This window comes from Bufo gargarizans, chromosome 1 (genome assembly GCF_014858855.1).
Source record: "Bufo gargarizans isolate SCDJY-AF-19 chromosome 1, ASM1485885v1, whole genome shotgun sequence".
Taxonomy (NCBI): Eukaryota; Metazoa; Chordata; class Amphibia; order Anura; family Bufonidae; genus Bufo; species Bufo gargarizans.
Genome location: NC_058080.1, coordinates 670,093,887 through 670,118,571, shown reverse-complemented (window position 1 = coordinate 670,118,571; position 24,685 = coordinate 670,093,887). Strand labels below are relative to the sequence as shown.

General features: G+C 40.2%; 1 protein-coding gene and 1 non-coding gene across 3 annotated transcripts in view; one reads left to right on the top strand and one right to left on the bottom strand.

The window, feature by feature from the left end:
* The window catches only part of AP3B1 (adaptor related protein complex 3 subunit beta 1), a 316,263-nt gene extending 293,706 nt beyond the window's left edge, over positions 1-22,557 (top strand). For both annotated transcript variants that reach the window (XM_044276105.1, XM_044276102.1), the window contains exons 26-27: positions 3,420-3,558; positions 21,913-22,557. In XM_044276105.1, coding sequence (XP_044132040.1) covers positions 3,420-3,558; positions 21,913-22,066 — 293 coding nt within the window. In that variant the 3' untranslated portion in view covers positions 22,067-22,557. The remainder of the gene's footprint in view (positions 1-3,419; positions 3,559-21,912) is intronic.
* On the bottom strand, positions 15,444-15,607 carry LOC122925207. The gene has a single exon (XR_006387554.1). It is a non-coding gene; the product is annotated as a U1 spliceosomal RNA (small nuclear RNA).
* Positions 22,558-24,685: the final 2,128 nt, after the last annotated feature.

The following is a 24,685-nucleotide window of genomic DNA, read 5'->3' as shown; positions in this document are numbered from 1 at the left end:
GCTGTCCGTTTCCTTCTATATTTTTGGGTAAGAAGCTACACCCTGGGACATAGCACCTGTGACTATTATTGTGAATTGGTCCTCCCATATTTTTTCTTTTTGTGTGTGTGTGTGTGTATATATATTTTTTGGCAGGGGGGGAGATTCGGTAAAACCTGTAATTTAAACATTTATATCTTTGCTTTGTCCACCTCCTGTGAACAGCTATTGGTACAGGAAAGATACTGATGATTGTTGGTAGGGATGAGCGAATCGACTTGAGATGAAACCTCCAAAGTCGATTTGCATAAAACTTTGTTCTGATACTGTACGAATCAGGAGCTCCCTACAGTATTAAAATGTATTGGCTCCGATGAGCCAAAGTTATTAAGTAACTTAAACCTATAAATTAATTTGGACTGTAAAAAAACATTTCCCGAACTCTGGTTCGGTTTCAAGTGGTACCTTGGAACTGAACCAGAGTTCGGGAAATGGTTCTTTACAGACCGCTTGCCGATGAACTAGTATTTTCTGGTTCACTGGGTCATCGATGGCAGTATTACACAGGCAAATTATGATCTGCACGATTATCTGCTGGTGTAACAGCTTTAGAGATAGCTGACAGTCACTGATAACACCTCCTCCCTGTACCAATAGTTTGAATATATATAATTTTATCATCAGATCCCAGCACTCCTGACGATCAGTTGTTTGAAGAGTCTGTGCTAGTATGAGTGCTATATCCTCTTGAAGATTTCACTGTGCGTTGTCTGAGAAATCTTAATGACGCAGTGTAATTACAAGTACTTGTTTCATTTAAATGAATGGAGCAAGCACTTGTAATTACACTGTGACTTACAAGACGATGCGCAGTGTAATCTTGAAGAGGAAGTAGCACTTGTACTTGCGCCGACTCCTCTTGAAATAGCTGATCACCGGGGATGCTGGAGTCTGAGCCCCACTGATCAGATATTGATGACCTATCATAGGCATTGGTCATCACTATTACTGGCTGCACAACCCCTTTAATGAGGAACCACACTGCAGCACTCCATAGCATCTCTTGATGCCGCCACCACAGAGTTTGTGAATACAGAATTGTGTGCATGGACCCAAAGAAAATAATATTGAATATATAGTTGAAATTCCCCTGCAGTTGGCCGTTATGTTTTTTTCATCTTATACATTTTATTGGACCAGTATCTTCCTCCAGTAGAAAAAAAGAATTCCACTAGGATTTTAAGAATTTACAAAGGAGTGTAAAAACTGTTCATATGGCTGTGTAATGGCAGCAGGGTTATTGTGGGTTGTAGGCTGTCAGGAGAGGTGTTTTTTGTTTTTTTCACAATGCCTTTGAAAATTTCGATGGTGGGAAGAGTCTGATGTGTTGGGGTATTGAGAAGGAAGGCAAAATATCAGAGATTACATGTGGGGATGTATAGAGAGATTAGGTCAAAGATGTAAGGAGGGGACAGGTTGTGGAAGGCCCTGTATGTTCATATTTTGAACTGAATTCACTGGGTAATGGAGTGGCAGAGGAGAAATAAGGGGAGAAGTGGATAAACTAGGCAGCAGAGTTGAGGATAGATTGGAGGGGTGCAAGAGTGTTTGATGAGAGGCCACAGAAAGGGATGTTGCAGTAGTCTATGCAGGACATTGTCAAGTTTCAAGTATAGTTATGGTAAATTGGGCACTATGGGCAACTTATTCGCATATATTGGACAATAGGTCAAGGCTTTTTGCATGTATTCAGTCATTTACAATCTGTTATGATATATATTGTTCTAGGTTGCAGTCTCTACAGATGCACTGGTGACACAAACTATTATACCGGGGTGTTTATATATTATGTATGTGTCTATTTGTGTATAAAACCTTCGTATTGATATGTTTTCTGTATGTAGTCGCAGCTTTCACGTCAACTGTTTTTATTTACACATTTATTTAGGATGCTAACAGCTTTTTATGTTTTTGTATATGTTTTAATGGAACACCTAACTTTTTATGCAGAAAATAAAAATGTTTCAGTTTGGTGTTTCTTACAGTAGTAAATTCTATAGGTTGTTATATTATATTTTAACATTTTAACTGCTTCTGTGCGCTATAAATGGATTGATGGTGATGGAAAGTGCTGTTTACTGTGTATTTTGCAGTATGTGTTTATTACTTATATTCGAATTTTCAGAGTCGCTTACAACATTCCCAACACTTGTACTAACTAGTACATTTCATCCCTGAAATTACGATGAGTCAGTTTTCTGCAGGTCTATAAATTGTGTTTCTTCCAAATAATCTGTTCTTCTTTAGGCTTCTCAATGACACGTACGTGATTTGTTATAGTTTCCATTGTATTGTGGAGCATTTTCTTTTCCAATTAATCGGGCCTTTTCTAAACACCAGTATAGCTCCAAATTGTGACAAATGCATATGACAAATCTTTACATTAATGGATATTGCGATGAAGTGACAATCATAAACACAATCATCACACTACAAAAATAAAGTAATTGCATTTATGCACCTCAGTTTGATCTGAAAGTTGACAGTTTTCACTCTCCTGAAGATTTGAGACACCAGCCTGCAAGTCTTTACATGATAAGACCATTCTAATCAAGCACATCATCGAATCCTGTATAGACACCCTAATATTTTTCATTTTTTCATTTAGCCGTTTCTATATTTGTGCAGTCTTTTTGGTGTTTGTTGCTGTGGTTATATCAAATATAGCCAAAATGTCAATAAAGCCACAAAATTGGCATGTGTGAATATTCCTTTAAATGTTTTGTAATTAAATTAAATATTAAATTAGGTCACATAAAACATACATTTTGATTTGCGAAAACTTAGAGGATGCTCCTGTCTCAGTAATGCTGTAGCATACTTATTATGGTGTCCCCAGGTGTTGTTCATTTTCTCAGAATGTCCACCTAATGTGTCCGATGCCAGTGGTCATACATGCTCTAGAAGTCAGTCCTACCACCCAGTTCCTTTTGTATATGGATGGCAAAGTGATTCATGCAGTTGTGATGGCCAGTCAATGAGAATGAAGTAGAAGCAGCTACTTCTCAACATCAATGGACACATTAATGGACATTCCAAGAGAAATGAAGTGAACAGCTGGGGGCGCTGTAACAAGTACGTAACAGCAATTTTAAATGGTTTCAACAGAATTTTTTTTTTTTTTTACTGATCTAATTTAGTAAAACTAATATTCAGTACCACTGAGAACATGGATCTTTTCTGCATGAGATTATTGTAACTTAATACTGTGCTGAGTCTCTTCTGTATGATGAGAAATTGCTGTTCTTCCATATGGAAATGCTGCCCCTTTATGGATATGGTAGTTGTGGAGGGTGTAGAGTAAATTTGCTGAAATTACAATTCTGAACTTTATAAAACATTTCTCTCAGTAACATGCCTTTTTTGTTGTAATTCCGCAGCAAAGCTAACAGGTATGAATGAAAGCTCAGCGACTATAACGGTATCTCCACACAACAGTACACCACAAGGGGTGGTACAGAAGTTTTTGGCAGCTGCCAACCTAGGGGTTGTACCCTCAGGCCAAAACAATGTACACAGGTGAGTGGGGAAGCCAAATATATACCATATAACTACAGCACAATGCAAAAAGAATACCAAAAAAAATCTGAATTACATTTTGTAATCCTCCTGTGTTCTTCAAAATTACCACTTTATTTGCCTTCACTTTATTTGCAACATCCTTTTTGTTCATTTAATGTGTTAGAGGTATCTTTCACTAGAATGATTGATACTATGCATATTGATGTTGAATTGTGCTTCCTATATGCCTAGAAGCATCATTACTTTGCCTTCTTCAATTAGGTCAGTATACCTTGGGTTACAGCCACAATTATCACAAGTCTGCACCTTTTTGGCATTGATTTATGTGTCTTCCACATGCAGAATATAACAAGACTCTACTTAGAAGTACACCGCCATACACCAGGTTCTGGTGTTTTTTTTTTTTAATGATTATTTCTTGCTTTTCATTTGCTACTTTCATTTTGACATTTAAAAAGATACAAATTGTGTAAATAGAAGCTGCTAAATTTTATTACCAATTTCTGCAGAAAAACATAAACACAAATGGTATTCCAGTGCAAAAAAACTCTGGGATGGCCATCAGATGGTTAAAAAAATAAAGTAGCTTATACTCACCTTGCCGCCGCTGTCCTTCCAACTGTGTACAGGTCCCCACTGCACTCAACGTCTTGCTCCTACAATGCAAAAAAGGAATACATGCTACAGAAAGGTGCACGCCATGACCAAATGAATGTCTAAAATACAGCTTTATTGGACAAGAAGTTAAAAGTAAATTTATTATAATCAATGATAAAATTTAAAATAAATAAACCAATGCATAAAAGTTTTTTTTCCCTAGATTTTTTAACTAATGACCTATTGTCTGCATAGGTCAACAGTATCTGATCAGTGGCATTCTGAAACCCAGGATGCTCGTTGATCAGCTGTTTGAGAAGGCAAAGGCACCCACAGTAGTGCTTCAGCTTTCTATCTGCTCACCAAGTAGTGCCATACTTTGTACAGCAGCTGTGGTTGGTGTTGCAGCTCAACTTCATTAACTTCAGTGGAGTTGAGCTGCACCTAGCCCATGTGTCTGATGAAGGTAAAGTCACATGTCCAAGGCAAAGCTGCAAGAAGGGTACGGCTCTACTACAGGCACTTTTGCCTTCTCGGACAGATTATCGGTGAGGTCTTGGGTGTCTGACCCCACCATTCAGATACTGATACCTATACAGTTGGATAGTTCAACAGTTAAAAAAAAAATTGGAAAACCCCTTTGAGCATTGGTTTATTTATTTTTGGGGGATTTTTCTGATACATATATTTTCATTTATGCCCATGATCACACCCTGGATAGTCCACTTCCTATCCAGGACAGGAAACAGGAACTTCTGTAGAGAGCTTTAAGAGGAAGAACTCCCCTGTAACATCAGTTCCTGACAGGCATCGTTGTGAAGAACTGCCTTCAGGCTGCTGGGCCTTAATTTTGTTGGTTCTGTGAGGTTACCTGGGGCGGCGTAAGACTCCTCTAGGAGCCGCCTGTGAAGAGTGGGGTTCTCTGTCCCTGATCCTGACTACTGTCGAGCCGGCGTTGATGGCAGGCCCTTGGGAACTTGGAGTTTGTTCAGGCACGCAGTGTTGAGGAGCAACAGGGCCATTTTTTTGCAACGCCCGGATATTTTTTCTTAGAGAGCAGTCCCCTGAATGCGGACAGGAGGCACGCATATCAGAAGTGACGTGGCCGTCATGACTTCCGGTATTTGCAATGCATTTGGATGTGCTTGAGATGCTCAGTGGAAATGTTGTGGGGAGCGTGTCTTCCGGATGTTGGACGCATGTGTTAAAACCATCAGTTTTTGAACAGTGCACTGCATGGAAGGCGCCCAGTCAGACTGCTTTATTCTGTGGAAAACTCTCTCTCTCTTTCTGGCAGTATGGAATAGTAGAGCATTACGCATGCTTTTTTTCCAGAGGGCCGTGACAGCAGACCGGTAGTCCCTGGAAGGGGTAAGGGGGTTCATTCCCCATTTTGTGTGTTCCCTTAGGGTCTCTGATGTACCTTATTTATGTGATAGAATACCAAGGAATGTCAAAGAAATGCTACTGCTAAGTCTAAAAGAAGGAAATGTGGAATTTGTAAGAAGAAGCTCTCCCCATCCTGACCTAATATTTTATGTCAGCATTGTGTTAATAAAGTGGTTGAGGAGGAATGTTCGTCACTTCTGCACAGCATTAAGGACATTGTTAAGTCGGAGGTTTCTGACTCTGAGAGCCTTTAAGAAAAGCCTCCCTTCTTCCTTATCTGGCAGGTTGGCACTCCTAATATCTGTTCTGACACTGAGTCCTCAGATAGGGAAGAACAAGGAGAAATCCTGAATGATTCCAGTTCATCCTCTGATGAAGATTCTGCGGGTAGACCATTATTTTGCCCAGAGGATACAGATTACCTCCTTAAAGCCATAAGGGCTACAATGAAGCTGAATGAGACCAGGGAGCAGAAATTCAAACCGAATATAATGTTTGGGGAGGTTGGTCATAAAAAATCCAGAATTTTCCCCTTTTATGAAAATATTAAGCATTTGATACAGAAATAATGGGGGGGGGGGGTTTGTCCCAAGAAATGTTAAACGCAAATATTCCTTTGACAGTGAGTCTGCATGCTGGGATAGACCACCTAAAGTGGATGCACTAATCACTAAAATTTCAAAAAAGTCAGCCTTCACCTTTCAAGACCTGGGTGCTTTGAAAGACCCTATCGATCATAGGGTTGAAGTTTATTTAAAAAAAAAAAAAAAGTATGGGAAGCCTCTAGTCAAGCCTTCAAACCTAATATAACCACTACATACACTGCTAGGTCCTTGAAACTATGGCTACAGAAATTGAAAGCCCATATCCAGAATAAAACTTTAAGGGATCAATTGTCAGTTTTCCCTACCATTTTTAAAGTGGTCAACTTTATATCGGATGCATCGGCATATGATGTACAGTGCCCTGCAAAAGTATTCACCCCACTTGACTTTTTTTTACAGCCTTAAGTTCAATGTTTTAATCTGAATTTTATGTGATGGCTCAGAACACAATACTCTAAGTTGGTGAAGTGAAATGAGAAACATATATAAATGAAACTATTGTTTAGAAATAGAAAACAGAAAATTGGCATGTGCGTATGTATTCACACCCTTTGTAAGGAAGCCCATGAAATGTTCTAGTGCAATCAATTACCTTCAGAAGTCACATAATTAGTGAAATGATGTCCACCTGTGTGCAATCTAGGTGTCACTTGATCTGTCATTACATATACACACCTTTTTTGAAAGGCCCCAGAGGTTGCAACACCTAAGCAAGAGGCATCACTAACCAAACACTGCCATGAAGACCAGGGAACTCTCCAAACAAGTAAGGGACAATGTTGTTGAGAAGTACAAGTCAGGGTTAGGTTATTAAAAAAATATCCAAATCTTTGAGGATCCCCAGGAGCACCATCAAATCTATCATAACCAAATGGAAAGAACATGGTACAACAGCAAACCTGCCAAAAGTCGGCCGCCCACCCACCAAAACTCACGGACTGGGCAAGGAGGGCTTTAATCCGAGAGGCAGCACAGAGACCTAAGGTAACCCTGGAGGAGCTTCAGAGTTCCACAGCAAAGACTGGAGTATCTGTCCATAGGACGACAATAAGCCGTACGCTCCATAGAGTTGGGCTTTATAGCAGAGTGGCCAGAAGAAAGCCATTACTTTCAGCTAAAAACAAAAAGGCATGTTGTGTGTTTGTGAAAAGGCATGTGGGAGACTCCCAAAATGTATGGAGGAAGGTGCTCTAGTCTGATGAGACTAAAATTGAACTTTTCGGCCATCAAAGAAAACGCTATGTCTGGCCCAAACCCAACACATCACATCACCCAAAGAACACCATCCCCACAGTGAAACGTGGTGGCAGCATCATGCTTTGGCGATGTTTTTCAGCAGCCGGGACTGGGAAACTGGTCAGAGTTGAGGGAAAGATGGATGGTGCTAAATACAGGGATATTCTTCAGCAAAACCTGTACCACTCTGTGCGTAATTTGAGGCTAGGACGGAGGTTTACCTTCCAGCAGGAGAATGAACCCAAACACACTGCTAAAGCAACACTTGAGTGGTTTAAGGGGAAACATGTAAATGTGTTGGAATGGCCTAGTCAAAGGCCAGATCTCAATCCAATAGAAAATCTGTGGTCAGACTTCCATCCAACTTGAAGGAGCTGGAGCAGTTGTGCAAGGAGGAATGGGTAAAAATCCCAGTGGTAAGATTTGGCAAGCTCCTAGAGACTTATCCAAAGCAACTTAGAGCTCTGATTGCCGCAAAAGGTGGCTCTACAAAGTATTGCCTTTAGGGGGGTGAATAGTTATGCACGTTGACTTTTTCAGTTATTTTGTCCTATTTGTTGTTTGCTTCACAATATAAAAAAATAAACATATTCAAAGTTGTGGGCATTATCTGTAAATTAAATGATGCAAATCCTCAAACAACCCATCTTAATTCCAGGTTGTAAGGCCCTAGGAGAACCTTATGACTAAAGGGGGGTGTTCAGCTGACACAGGGTCTAAGAATAAGCTTTAGTCTATCCCCTGTCAGGGAGGTTTTTTTTTTTTTTTTGTTCAGTTTTAGAAGACATTTTAGAAAAAGCAGTAAGGGTCCATTCACACGTCCTGTTTTTTTTCATCCTGAAAAATGGTCCGTTTTTTGCGGATCCGTTGTTCCTGAAAATGTTTCCGTATGTCATCCGTTTTTTGCGGATCCGCAAAAAACGGAAACATGTATACATTTCAATAATCAAATAAAGTTGTTTGGATTTCTTTGAAAAAAAATTGAAAAAAAAAAAATAATAATTTGTTATGTGTTTCCAGGAACGGAATCCGCAAAAAACGGATGACATACGGAATGACATCCGAATGTCATCCGTTTTTTGCGGATCCATTGACTTTGTATTGTACCAGGATCCGATTTTTCAGGACAAGAATAGGACATGTTTTATATTTAAACGGACATGCGGAACGGAACAACGGAAACGGACAGCACACATTGTGCTGTCCGATTTTTTCCAGGACCCATTGAAAATGAATGGGTCCAGATCTGGTCCTGATCTGTTCCTGAAAAAACGGAACAGATCAGGAAAGAAAAAACGGACGTGTGAATGGACCCTAAGAAGGGTTTCCCGGTCTCTAAATTTACCTAAGGCACATCATTTTTTTTGTAAAAACAGAACAGATTTCAACAAAGGCTTTAAGAAGGAGAGTAACTGGAGGGAAATTAGAAACAAAGAGACCAAGGATTTCCTTTTTAATTCACAATATGAAGCCAAGGCTAAAGTTAGTAATGATGCCAGGTTCCCGGTAGAAGGACGACGTTCTCTTTTTACCCAGAACCTGTGCCGTCTTGACATTAAGATGTCTTTCTAGAAACTTGGAGGTGACTAGTCAGTGGAGAAAGATTTCTCATCTTTTTGTTCAGTTTGGGGGCAGAAATAGGGGAGATAAGGTTTCATGGAGCTCCCCCAATACCTTTTGCGGGCTCCATAGGTTAGATTTGGGTTCCAATGACCGTTTATCCTTTGGAAGAAAGGTGTTGCAAGCTGTATTCCCTCCCTAGTTATTTACTATTCTAATATTTCTAATAATGGTCCTGTTATGGGCATAAATGTTGCATGACATCACCTAGTGTTTAGCCTTACTCTTTCTATAGAATGTAATATAAATATATATATATATATATATATATATATAGTACAGACCAAAAGTTTGGACACACCTTCTCATTCAAAGAGTTTTCTTTATTTTCATGACTATGAAAATTGTAGATTCACACTGAAGGCATCAAAACTATGAATTAACACATGTGGAATTATATACATAACAAAAAAGTGTGAAACAACTGAAAATGTCATATTCTAGGTTCTTCAAAGTAGCCACCTTTTGCTTTGATTACTGCTTTGCACACTCTTGGCATTCTATTGATGAGCTTCAAGAGGTAGTCACCTGAAATGGTTTTCACTTCAAAGGTGTGCCCTGTCAGGTTTAATAAGTTGGATTTCTTGCCTTATAAATGGGGTTGGGACCATCAGTTACGTTGAGGAGAAGTCAGGTGGATACACAGCTGATAGTCCTACTGAATAGACTGTTAGAATTTTTATTATGGCAAGAAAAAAGAAGCGAAGTAAAGAAAAACGAGTGGCCATCATTACTTTAAGAAATTAAGGTCAGTCAGTCAGTCCGAAAAATTGGGAAAACTTTTAAAGTAAGGGCTATTTGACCATGAAGGAGAGTGATGGGGTGCTGTGCCAGATGACCTGGCCTCCACAGTCACCGGACCTGAACCCAATCGAGATGGTTTGGGGTGAGCTGGACCGCAGAGTGAAGGCAAAAGGGCCAACAAGTGCTAAGCATCTCTGGGAACTCCTTCAAGACTGTTGGAAGACCATTTCAGGTGACTACCTCTTGAAGCTCATCAAGAGAATGCCAAGAGTGTGCAAAGCAGTAATCAAAGCAAAATGTGGCTACTTTAAAGAACCTAGAAGATGACATATTTTCAGTTGTTTCACACTTTTTTGTTAATTCATAGTTTTGATGCCTTCATAGTCATAAAAATAAAGAAAACTCTTTAAATGAGAAGGTGTGTCCAAACTTTTTGGTCTGTACTGTATATAATCATGGGCCCACGGAAAACAGATTACTGGTATTTGAAATCCAATATGTTTTTGGTGCACCAATTAATATTTCCTAATTATATCATGGCACTTTCTTTATAGGTTATAATATAGCTTATTAATTGTGACTCCTACTGGTATTGATTAGTTTAAAAATCAATTCCAGGCTACAAGAATAGCTGCAAAAATATAACAAGTATAATCACCTAAAGTGTGTGTGTATATGTATGTATGTGTATACAGTCATGTGAAAAAATTAGGACACCCTTTGAAAGCATGTGGTTTTTTGTAACATTTTTAATAAAAGGTTATTTCATCTCCGTTTCAACAATACAGAGAGATTAAAGTAATCCAACTAAACAAAGAAAACTGAAGAAAAGTCTTTTCAAGATCTTCTGTAAATGTCATTCTACAAAAATGCCTATTCTAACTGAGGAAAAAGATAGGACACCCTCACATGTATTCCCTCTTAAATTGGCTCACATCTCACACAGGTATATCACACCAGGTGCACATAATTAGTAGATCGTTACTCTGCATGTTGAATGAGGCTTGCCCTATTTAAACCTCAGACATTTAGTTTGGTGTGCTCCTGACTGTTGAAGTGAGAGTGAGCACCATGGTGAGAGCAAAAGAGCTGTCAGAGGACTTCAGAAAAAAGATTGTAGCAGCCTATGAGTCTGGGAAGGGATTTAAAAAGATCTCAAAAGATTTTGAAATCAGCCATTCCACTGTCCGGAAGATAGTCTACAAGTGGAGGGCTTTCAAAACAACTGCCAACATGCCCAGGACTGGTCGCCCCAGCAAGTTCACCCCAAGAGCAGACCGCAAGATGCTAAAAGAGGTCTCCAAAAACCCTAAAGTGTCATCTCGAGAACTACAGCAGGCTCTGGCTACTGTTGATGTAGAAGTACATGCCTCTACAATCAGAAAGAGACTGTACAAGTTTAACTTGCATGGGAGGTGTGCAAGGAGGAAACCTTTGCTTTCCAAGAGAAACATCGAGGCCAGACTGACATTTGCCAGAGATAAAGTTGACAAAGACCAGGACTTCTGGAATAATGTTCTTTGGACAGATGAGTCCAAAATTGAATTATTTGGACACAACAGCAGAGGACATGTTTGGCGTAAACCAAACACAGCATTCCAAGAAAAGAACCTCATACCAACTGTGAAGCATGGAGGTGGAAGTGTCATGGTTTGGGGCTGCTTTGCTGCAGCAGGACCTGGTCAGCTCACCATCATAGAATCCACGATGAATTCTACTGTGTATCAGAAGGTGCTTGAAGAACATGTGAGACCATCAGTTAGAAAATTAAAGCTGAAGCGGAACTGGACCATGCAACATGACAATGACCCAAAACATACTAGTAAATCAACCAAAGATTGGCTGAAAAAGAAGAAATGGAGAGTCCTGGAATGGCCAAGTCAAAGTCCAGATTTGAATCCCATTGAGATGCTGTGGGGTGACTTGAAAAGGGCTGTACGTGCAAGAAACCCCTCAAACATCTCACAGCTGAAAAAGTTCTGCATTGAGGAGTGGGGTAAAATTTCCTCAGACCGATGTCGAAGACTGGTAGATGGCTACAAGAACCGTCTCACTGCAGTTATTTCAGCCAAAGGAGGTAACACTCGCTATTAGGGGCAAGGGTGTCGTTCCGCTTCAGCTTTAATTTTCTAACTGATGGTCTCACATGTTCTTCAAGCACCTTCTGATACACAGTAGAATTCATCGTGGATTCTATGATGGTGAGCTGACCAGGTCCTGCTGCAGCAAAGCAGCCCCAAACCATGACACTTCCACCTCCATGCTTCACAGTTGGTATGAGGTTCTTTTCTTGGAATGCTGTGTTTGGTTTACGCCAAACATGTCCTCTGCTGTTGTGTCCAAATAATTCAATTTTGGACTCATCTGTCCAAAGAACATTATTCCAGAAGTCCTGGTCTTTGTCAACTTTATCTCTGGCAAATGTCAGTCTGGCCTCGATGTTTCTCTTGGAAAGCAAAGGTTTCCTCCTTGCACACCTCCCATGCAAGTTAAACTTGTACAGTCTCTTTCTGATTGTAGAGGCATGTACTTCTACATCAACAGTAGCCAGAGCCTGCTGTAGTTCTCGAGATGACACTTTAGGGTTTTTGGAGACCTCTTTTAGCATCTTGCGGTCTGCTCTTGGGGTGAACTTGCTGGGGCGACCAGTCCTGGGCATGTTGGCAGTTGTTTTGAAAGCCCTCCACTTGTAGACTATCTTCCGGACAGTGGAATGGCTGATTTCAAAATCTTTTGAGATCTTTTTAAATCCCTTCCCAGACTCATAGGCTGCTACAATCTTTTTTCTGAAGTCCTCTGACAGCTCTTTTGCTCTCACCATGGTGCTCACTCTCACTTCAACAGTCAGGAGCACACCAAACTAAATGTCTGAGGTTTAAATAGGGCAAGCCTCATTCAACATGCAGAGTAACGATCTACTAATTATGTGCACCTGGTGTGATATACCTGTGTGAGATGTGAGCCAATTTAAGAGGGAATACATGTGAGGGTGTCCTATCTTTTTCCTCAGTTAGAATAGGCATTTTTGTAGAATGACATTTACAGAAGATCTTGAAAAGACTTTTCTTCAGTTTTCTTTGTTTAGTTGGATTACTTTAATCTCTCTGTATTGTTGAAACTGAGATGAAATAACCTTTTATTAAAAATGTTACAAAAAACCACATGCTTTCAAAGGGTGTCCTAATTTTTTCACATGACTGTTTGTGTGTATATATATATATATATATATATATATATATATATATATAATAAAGCTTCTGAAATATCAGATGCTATCCTACAAATAATAAAATAATAATGTGACATCTCACATGGGTCTTCCACTGATCAGATACTGATGACATAACCAGATAATCTAAAGGTGTCTTATCCTGGATGATAAGTTTGCCTATTTAGACACCTGTGTCCACCTATTAGTTTGCTTGGTTTGCGACAAAATCTTGGCGCACAGGTTCAAGAACCAGAATCTACCTCCTTGTATGTCCACCTATGTGGATGGAGGAGTGTCCTGGTGTATATGTTTTCAGGATTTATAGGGGAACTGTATGGGAGTATTGACCACTGAACGGTGATGTTAATTGACCTTTCAATGGCAAGATTAATTGACCTTTGAATGGTGGGATTAATTGGGCCCTTAACTGTGGGATAAATTGCATACTGAACAGATTTTTACTTGAGCACCGAAGGGCATTTTCAGTTGGGCAACACATTTTTTGATTAACTGGATACTGATTGATGAGATTAATTGAACACCGAATAGATAACAGAGTACACTATTACGCTGTATGGTGTCAACTATGCAAACTCCATGAATTGTAACTTTGTGGGTACTATATTCGAATTTCACCAAGGAGTAATAGCTTTACCAGTATGGAGAATCTTAACAGAGGTGTGGGAATACTTTGGGTAGCGCTAATCTACATCCTAAAGAGGAGAATTTTTCAAAGCTTCTGCTGTATTTTTCTACCATACAAGGCTAAATGCACACAATCCGGATTGCGTGCGGAAATTCCGCACTGTAGTTCATGTACATTGTATTCTATGAAAATTTGAAAATCTCAATGTACACAATGCTGATTTTTTTTCCGTGTGCGGATTTTGAACTGTGGTGCGGATTTTAAAATCTCCTCAGCATGTCAATTTATTTTATTTTTCCTGATCGGATTTTCTTAATCCGCTCCAAATCTGCATGAAAATCCGCACCAATTAATGCGGATTGACCGCACGGATTTGCCTGCGGATTTGCGCGCGGATTCTCCGCACATGAATCCTGAACGTGTACATGTACCCCAAAATTTGGATTTTTTTTTTTTTTTTTTTTCGCGTAAGCACCCCTTGTACAAAGATCTGTGTCTGTAGATTTACACGAAGCTGGACACTTTTCTAAAAAAAAGCTGTGTGTTAGCTGGACATGTGGCCCAACAAATATAACATTACTTATGCCATAAAACTGGTGTAAGGCTACTTTCACAGTAGCATTGTTTAAATCCGGTGTTCAATTCCGACACCGTAACTGCCCGCCGGATGCGGAAAAACATGTGAAAACTGATTACATTTGAATCCTGATCAGGATTTTGATCACAATGAAAAAAAGCATTTGAAAAAACGCATCCGCCATTTATGGACTTAAACTTTTTTTTCACATTTTTTTGGTTTCACATGCAAAAGCCGGATCCGGTTTGACGGAACACACAGCGCCGGATTAATGCAAGTCAATGGGAAAAAGGCCAGATCCGGCGTTCAGTCAAAGTGTTCTGGCTTTTTGGCCGGAGGTAAAAATACAACATGCTACGGTTTTCGGAAAAGCCTGATCAGTCAAAAAGACTGAACTGAAGACATCCTGATGCATCCTGAACAGATTACTCTCCATTCAGAATGCATTAGGATAAACCTGATCAGTTCTTTTCCGGATTTGACCCCCTAGGAAGGAACTCGGCGCTAGAAAAGAAAAACGCTTATGTGAAAGTACCCTAAATTACGCCAGAAATCTACTCACCTTGTAGCTGGCATAGATTGCAGTTTCTGGGGAACACCCCCCCAAGTTGCACTTCTTAATAAATTATGAATTTGTTGCACCTCACACCAGAATACTTTTTACTGAGACCGGTTTTATACTGAAACGGCGGTCTTGGGGTGCTTTCACACTAGCGTTATTCTTTCCTGGCATTGAGTTCCGTCCTAGGGGCTCAATACTGGAAAAGAACTGATCAGTTTTATCCCCATGCATTCTGAATGGAGAGTAATCCGTTCAGGATGCATCAGGATGTCTTCAGTTCAGTCTTTTTGACTTTTCAGGACAGAGATAATACTGCAGCATGCTGCGGTTTGATCTCCATCTGAAATTCCGGAACACTTGCCAGAATGCCAGATCCGGCATTTTCTCCCATTGACATGCATTAATGCCAGATCCGGACCCGAGTGTTCCAGCAAAACAAATCCGGCATTGCAGTCTGTGCATGCTCAGACCGCAAAAAATGTGAAATAAATAAATGCAAGATCCGTTTTTCCAGATGACACCGGAGAGACGGATCCGGCATTTCAATGCATTTGTCATACGGATCAGGATCCTGATCCGTCTGACAAATACAATCAGTTTGCATGCGTTTTGACTGACCTGCCGGAATCCTCTGCCGTGAGTGTGAAAGTACCCTTAGGAAATTTTTATTTTTTTTTTAAATAAAAAATAAAAATCAGGGGAAAGCGCGAACGCAGTCCCCCACTATCACAAATTATGCAGTCGAGTTTCCCGCATTTGGGGAAATCGCAGGGGCCAGCACACCCGGAGTGCAATGGATGAGCCTCACCCTGGGAGAACCACCTTAGTGATCATGGTATCTCCCCTGCCAGGTAAGTATACCCTTAGGAAATTTTCCCCCTCTAAGGCCCAACTCTATGGGCCACCCAATAGTGTGTATATAACTTGAATGCTAATCTCATCCATATATAAATAAATTAGGTTCCTTTTAATTAAAACTTAAAGGGCATCTGTCAGTTGATTTTTACATGTGAAACTGGCTGACCTGTTACATGTGCGCTTGGCAGCTGAAGGCATCTGTGTTGGTCCCATGTTCATATGTTCCCACATTTCTGAGAAAAATTGAGTTTTAATATATGGAGATGGACCTCTAGGAGCAATGGGGGCGTTGCCGTTACACCTAGAGGTTCTGCTCTCTCTGCAAGTGCTGTGCCCTCTGCACTTTGACAGGAATATCACATCTGGAATCTGTCTCCAGCTGTTGCAAAACTACAACTCCCAGCATGCCCAGACAGCCTACAGCTATCAGCCTACAGCAGGGCATTGTGGGAATTGTAGTTTTACAACATCTGGAGAGCCGCAGGTTGGCCATCCCTGCCTTAGACTAAAGGCTCTAATAGGCTTTAAAAAGTTTGTGTTAATACCATGAAGTCAAAAGGAAACATTCTCCTTGATGGTTACTGATGAGTTGTTGTTTTTTGGGGGGGGGGGTGATACTTTTATTATTATTTTATGCTTAAAAATGGGTATAAGTATAGTAGAGCACTGTTGCGACTATTAATGTTCTATCAGAGGAAGAACATACTTTTGAACTGGAAACCGCCTAAATGTCCTACCGTGGACCAGTGGTTGCACCTTATAAATAAGGACCTTCAGATGTACAAGTTGACATATGAAGCAAGGGGGGTACCCGATCGATTCGACAAAATTTGGGGCTTGTAGGTGCAGGCTGAGGGCACAGCTTGAGTGATTGTTGGAGGTGGAGACTGTTCTACCCAAGCATGTGTGAGTGTGGAATGAGTGGGTTCTGGTGTCAATCTTACGACAACAGTGATATTCATTCATTAAAGTTACTCTTATGTCTCCTGCTGTCAAGAAATGTATGAACAATGGATCTTACCGGAATTGCTTATGTTGGTGATTGTGCTATGTAGATTGTTCCCTTTCCCTTTGGGATTGTTGTACTTAATGCAAAAGTGTTAAATAAACGCTATAAAAAAAAAATGGGTATAAAACTTCTGTCTGGCTGTATGTTCAGTGTGTAGACAATTAGATTGACCAATACAGATAAGTTATTTCAGACTTTGTTTTGATCGCCAGGTAAGTTGTTTTATTCACTTAGTGTTAAAGCAAACCTCATAAATGTATCATCTGTAAGATGGGGGGGGGGGGGGGGGGTTCAGAATCACATGGTAAAGCACATTACATTACAGTGATGCTTCTACAGGCTTTGCAGCTTAAAAAAGCACATCAGCAATTCCTATAGCTTCAGTGGTAATGTTCACATCACTAATTCCGCAACAGGGGGTTAATGTCAGTGAAGAATGCCCATAATATGCATGCCGTGTAGAGGCAGGTATTAGGAAAATGTAGTCTCAGTTGGCAAGTAGTGCCTCAAGAATATCTGGTCATGAAATGCTTCATAAGTGTCATTGATTCCTTGCGGCTTGATAAAATGCAATCTCATGAAAAATAGATTCAGCCAACAAAATGGCCGACATGGAGTCTAGTATAGGATGAATAATGTAACCTATATTTAAAAAATCCAGTTAATAACTTATTTTCTTTACCAAAAATTCTGTTCACCTTTTATACAGTTTCTTCCCTTTCCAGTACTGAGGTTTTCCTTCACTCTGGACAGAGATTCATTTCAGTAGCCTGTATAAATACTATGAGTAAGGCAGAGTGGCATGTTTAGGGATGGACTAGCCCTACACCCTACAGGGAAATTTCTTGGCAGGCTGATGCCCAGAGGGGCACCCGAGCCCTCCTCACGCAGGCCAAGTACATAACTATCTGATGCTGTCAGCATTAATTAATGCTAGGAGCATCAGGTAATTATGTACCTGATCAGCAACCGCATGTACTGTCCTGAATTCAACTGTACCACCTGTAGGGATTTCCCAAATGGTAGCCTTCAGATAAATACACAGTAGCCTTTTAGTGGTGGAAATCAAAGTAATAAATGTCTTTTATTGTTGGCACACCACAATTCAACAGGCGGTAGTGATCAGCTTACTTCAGCCGACACTGAAAGAAAACAGTTCAGTCTTGAATCTGAAAAATCACATAGAAAGTTTTAGGGCACAGTACCGTACTCCCCACGGAGTGGATGGGAACCTTGCTTTGTCCTTTGTCTCTCAGCAGAGACCCTCTGGTTTTCACTCTGCTCCAAAAACATACAGCTACACAGAGCTCCACCATCAACCAGGTAATCACACCACTGACCCTGCTCGTTGACTTTTTGTAAGCCTGTCAAAACCCGGCCTGGACCATGGGGAACAGCCAACCCACCGTGCACTTTGGCTGCTCCCAGTAAGAGCCGGCCCGGATTAGCTTTTCACAGCTATGCTAACTATCAAAATGTCTATCAGCAACTGCTGCGGACATATACACTACTGGCTCCTACTTCACCGAGGCCAGGAACCTCGGTGACACACATCTTCCATCTATGATGGTCCCTTGTGCCTTTCTACACACCGTACTCAGTATGGTGATAGGCCAGTATTTTATGCTGCACTGTTGTTTTGGTTTTGGTGGGGTGGAATTTTGGATTGCTGGCCGTGCCTGCTTATTTTTTCCCTGTCTACACGTGCTCCCCTACCTTCTGTCACTTTAAACTCTTCTACAATACAGGGCCACTTTTTGGTTTTGCCTGGCCCACTTTAAGTTCCCAGTCCACCCCTGGGAATGTTGAATTCGCCTGACACATGCTCTTACCTGGCCAGTAGAACGATGGGTTTATGACTTCCTCTGATCTTTAGAACAAAATGTCAGCAATGCCAGTATTGGACCATGCCACTTTATCTCCTGCCGACGCTACACAGCTTTTATTAGGGGGTTAAAAGTCAGCCAGCTTTAGTCATTGTTCAACCATGCACCCACCTAGCACTTTCCTAGGGCCGTGGCCACTTCATTCTGGTGCATGTTTACACTCATGGCACTTATTAGCGCTGCTGCCACTTAATTCCCATAATAAAAGAGGGTTACTGAAGTCCTACTGCCCCATAAATCACACATTTACGCCTCTACATTTTAATCATTGGCTGGGGGTCAATCATCCCATATGTCTATGCAGAGACAACCCTTTTAAAGTTTGTCAACTGTTCACCTTTTTCAAACACTATTTACCGTCTTCTCTATGTACACAACACTCTTCATATTTTAGTAAATAAATCAAATGAACTGGTATCAATGAGCCATATATATCGTACATTACAATGTCAGCAGCCCTGCAGCTGATCATTACTTGTATTAAAGCTGTGGAATCAGTAAGTGCGGAGTTCTCTTTCCTCACAGTAGGGGTCAGCACCGCTATAACATCAGCACCTGACACTTTACAAAGCGTTAACACACAGATTTCCTAGACATAAGCCTTCTAGTGCAGGATGGATTTTTACTCTTTGCAGTATGAACTGCTGCAAACACAGTGTTAGATCCATCATTATATTCTTTTAAGTTTATTTTATTAAAATGTATTAAAATATATCTGCAGTCCTGGCTGTCAGGCTGTGAATATATATGCCAAAGTGGTTTTGAAAAGTAAATGTAAAATGTTTCACTTTGCGAAAGACTAAAATAATATTTGCACAATAGAAGTTGTGTTATTTCTGTTTTAAATTCAAAGCATTCGTTCCTATTTTGTATACATTTTAGAACTTCTATATTTTTATCTGTTTTATATTACCAAATTAAAATATAAATTTCTACAATTTTTTTTGTACATTTTGAGTAAAAATGTCTATGGAAAAACTGTGAATCCACCCTAATTTTTTCAAAATTATATATATATATATTTTTTAAACTACTGATTTACCGTGTAGGCAAGTTTTTCCCCCGTTTTTTATTTTTTGTTTTATGACAATGGTGCTAGTTGCGGTGTATGTTTTCTAGTATGTATAATAACTTTTGGCTAATTATTTTTATACTGCCAGGGCAGGGCAACGCTTCGCCTCATCGTCTTTCCTGCTAATAGGATTCTGTCTGCTTCAGCAATCAGTAATTGGAGGTTTCATGTACAGAGACAAAGTTTTAGCAATGTAGCTCATTGTCACAGCTTCTGGGAGGCTGCACAAAAAAAGGAAAATTAGAAGCAGGATAGAAACAAAATACATACTGTCTATATAAAAATATATTAATATATAAACCGTAACTAGCAGTGTACCAACAAGCAGACAAGATGTAGTGTGATAATGATTTTGCAAATATATATACACATTGCAGTGTATGCACAAATAAATATATATTTTATATTTTTTATTTTGTTTTGACGTGTTTTACCTAAGGGTTAAATCCTCAGTGCTGACTTTATATATGATTATATAGACTAGCTAAAACAAAAATCACAATCTTAACCATTAAGGGTTTTTCTTGTTGCCAAGTTTAAATGAAGAAGTACAAGAGTGAAATGTTCCTTCCAGATAAAAAAAACAACAACCCTGGGAAGCATTTAATCTGCCGAGATAATAACATTCCGTTGATATTGTGGGTTTGTGATCTTCAACCAGAGAACTAATTGTGATTAATGCTGTCACAACAGAGAGAGAATATATTCCTTCTCTCCAGAGAGGCAACACATACGCGAATGATTTAGACCCTCTAACAACACATGTTTAATTTATGCTTGGGAGTCCATCCAAAACCCCACAAAATTCTCCGCACAACAATAGCTAGAACTTTCTTCTTTCCTGTCTTGTCAGCATTCTTAGCAGATGTCTTACAGGCGCAGTGCATACCAAGAGCCAAACCGTGTGATGAATAGTGCTGCGACTTGTACACAAACGCACAGAATCTTATATATATATCACCTGCAATTCTTTAGCACAGTGCCTATGTTTTAAAAGTAACATATTTGATTTTTCCCTAAATTTAAGAAAAAAATCTGAAAATGACAGCAACAACTAGGAATAAAAATATGCAAAACTGAAAGGGATCATGAACATGAAAAAATATATATATAATACAAAGAATGTGTGTGGTAGAATGCTATCAATTTTGCACAATCTAAATTTTAGCCATTGTTTTTAGAAAATGCAAGTTATCCAATAAAAATGAAAACCGACTTAACCTCAGATTGCACATAAACTGGTTAAAAAGATTGAAATGACATGTTATGCTTCTCTGACTAGTGTAATGCGTTAAGAGGTTTTGATGTGATAAAAAAAAATAATAATAAAAAAGAAATTACTTTTCATTTGAGGGGAATCTGTTTCCTGCTTAAGTGACTAATATTTTAATTAAGTCTCCTGTGAAGTTTTTTTTTTCTTTTTCACAGTATCTTTGATAAACTCTCTCCTTTATGTTGATGGTAATTAAACAGATCCCCGCAGACCGCAGTGTATGCTGTGAAGGGCCCATGCTAATTGTCAGGCAGGAGACACTGACCAGTTGGTTTGCTATTGTGTAGCCAGAGTCGTGCTGTCAGTAGAGCAGTTTTATTATTTTTGCATTGTCAGCTGTTGTTAGGGCTAACTGCAGGTTATTGTGGCTAGAGTTGTTTCACAAATTGAGGCAGATGGCTCCGATTGAGACACGTGTCATTCAGAATGGGAAGAGGGGAAAGACGTCTAGAGTGGGGGTCAGAGGGGGTCACAGACCTGCTCCTCTACTTGTTAGTGTTTTCAAAGGACCATGTGCAGCCACATCATTGTCCTTCAGTTAGCAGGGGAACGAGGGGCTGTTACTTTGCATGGGATATGCCATCTAGGCTGCGGCTTCTGTGTTCTTGCCCATCGCTTGCTAACCTTGTGGAATGAATTAGCAGGACTGACAGAAGTCCTTTGTAGCTAGGATGGTTTTTCAGTCAATTGGCGAGCACAAAAGGACCGTTTTGCTTCTAATTACATGTAATTTGGGGGATTTATGTGTTTTGGAATTTTTCTGCTGTCGCAAACTCTAACAAGACAAATTTCCTTTTTAACTTACGGTACACATTTTATTGACTGATGCTTTGTTTTATTACATTATTATAATCAATATTGTTACCTTTGTTCTTATTTCTTTTCTTTTTTTTCGGGAAATTGAGCCAGGCTTGCACGTGACAGGCTTGGTTCTTGTGATAAATTCTGCTCATCATGTAATATATTTAATATATTAGTGTATATGTACAAACACAGACTTGTATACTATCTACAGAAGCCATGATCCGTGTATTCACTATGCTCCCCCCCTTGCTTCTTTTTGCAGATTTGCAGCAAAGACTGTGCACAGTGGGTCATTGATGCTGGTCACAGTGGAGCTGAAGGAAGGCTCTACAGCTCGGCTCATCATAAACACAGAGAAGACGGTGATTGGCTCAGTTCTGCTGCGGGAGCTGAAGCCTGTCCTGTCCCAGGGGTAACCAGCTTACATCTGGACTTCAGAATCTGGCACAAAACAAAAGTGCCTGGCATCAACTACTGCTGCCTTTCATTTATAATAATAGCCCTTCCATCTGGCAGTAGTGGGAAGAATACACCCTGGACAATCTTGTCTCCTGCTTCAGAATGCTAGTATCTATCATGTATGCAAGCCCTTGTGATAGCGGAGCTTGCTAACCAAAGATCATACATTTTTATGTCATTTTTCTCTGCCATTTGTTACATTTACTAGCAGTTATTGGAAAACCTTTGTTTTCTTTGTAATACCAGTCCACTAAGCACCTTGGGTCTGGGTAAGACATTTCCGCAGTCTGCCACTTGAGATATGTCCATGGTACTAAAGTGGGCATGACTGAACGTTTGACATTCTCACATATTTGGTGAAATAAAAATGGAATCTGTTACCACCAGGTTTTTATACGATTGTGATCATTCCTGCTTTCATTTCATGAATAAATGTTATTGAACATGACGTCCAGTGAGTGAGTTTATGTATTGAGCAAAAATACTGCAAAATCTTCACCAAAGTGATTGTTTTCATGGACTTGTCGGTATGAACAGTTTATTTACTTAGTACATTTCTATACCCTCCAGTTACTAATGGGTGGTGTTTAAGGGGATGTATGAGATGGAAAAATAACACATGGTCGTCTTCTCCTGGAAACAACGCCCGTTCTTGTCTGTGTGCTATTCAAGTGAATGGGTCCGAGCTTCAATACTGGATGACATCTACTCTTCATTGGTTCATCTGAATTTCTATGTCGCTTGGTTTTCTTTCTGTCTCTTTGACTGATCGTTCAGTGTATTATTTGACAGCTTTAGGGCTTATGCACAAGGCCGTTGCCCGGCCGTCCCCATATTGCGGACCGCTTGAATTCACTTGAATGGGTCCGCAGTCCAGAGGGTGCTGTGCAGAACGGAGGCACGGAACCCCACAGAAGCACTATGGAGTGTGGGGTTTCTGTCCATGTATCCACAGCGCAAAAAAAGTAGTGCATGCACTACTTCTTTTGCGGTGCAGACCATCAGGTGCAGATCACGACCCCCGTCCAAGTGAATGGGTCCTGTCTCCACATACGGCAGCCATATGGTCAGTGTCTGTGCATGGCAGACCGCAATTTTCAGTCCACAGCACGGGCCCAGCAGGCACACGTTTGTGTGCATGAGCCCTAACTTCTCGTTTTCCCCTTGATTTTGGGGCTCCTCATGGTTCAGTCTTAGGTCCTCCCATCTTTCCTCTCTACATCCTGTATCGGACAAACTATTAGTATATTTGGCTTTCAGTACCATCTCTACACTGACACCCAATTACTGTATATACCTCATCCCATGACATCACTCTGTTGTCTGCTCTCTAATATTCTCTCCTCTGTAACTCAACTTTTTGTTTTCCACAATCTACAAACTTAAACCTGGTATTGGTCGTATTGTCACAATAAACCACAGTACAAGTTGCATGTGACTTTTAAGTGATTTGGCCGTGTTTGTACAGCCAAATTACAGCTCTAAGATAGTTGTGTCACTTTATGGGTTATCTTGGCGTACTCCTGCACAGTAAACAGTAGAGACACTGACATCTATTAATCCTCTGAAAATCTTGTTTTTAAATCACATGTTTTGGCTTGAAATTGTGAATTGGATAAAATAACACTGGAGTCATTGATATTGTCCCTGTGAATTCACATGGAGAATCCACAAGCCTTCATAAGGTAGAAGCGATCCTTCTAGTACTGCCTGGCAGCTTCTTTATGAGTTCTAAGTAGTTTCTTGGTGGTTTTGTAGTCATCACAACATTGTTCAGAGAGACTCAGCTTGAAAGCTGCAGAATGAAAAACTATTTGACAGAAATCATCCGTCTTTGATACTGATGTAAACTATTCCATGGAGGATTTTTATTTATTTTTTTATCCATTTTTAATGTTTGTGTTTTGGTCAAGAACACTATCTAAATCTGCTGTTCACTGGTCACCATACAGCTTCCTGCTATAAGAGGAAAGAAAATATGGTGGTTAGAATTAATTACAACCTACATAAAAATTGAGCAGATTTGTAACACACACTACATAGCCTGAAAGACAATAGTGCCATGTAAAAAGAGTATGTTCTAAATTCTATATTAAACGGTTTCTGTCACCAGAATTAACCCTATTAAAGTGTCTGACATTAGCGATGTGCTAATGTCCACAGACCCTAACTCTCCTATTCTTATGCTTATGGTGCGCCCCTTACTGCACAATTTTAACTTTGATATGCAAATTAGCCTCTAGGAGCAGGGGGGGGGGGCGTTGCTCCTCCTCCTAGAAGCTCCGTTCTCCCACCTCAAGTCACGCCCTTCCGTCCTTGATTGACAGGGCCAGCGTTCGTCTTTTCCTGCCGACCCTATGTGCTGGATAAATCTCACACCTGCACAGTGCCGTTTACCCAGCTCACAGGGCCAGCAGGAGGTGATGAACGCTGCCTGGCCCTGTCAATCAAGGACGGCAGGGCGTGACACGGGGTGGGAGAATGGAGCAGGGGAACGCTTCCCCCCCGCCCCCTGCTCCTAGAGGCTAATTTGCATATCATCAAAGTTAAAATTGTGCAGTAAGGGGATCATCGAT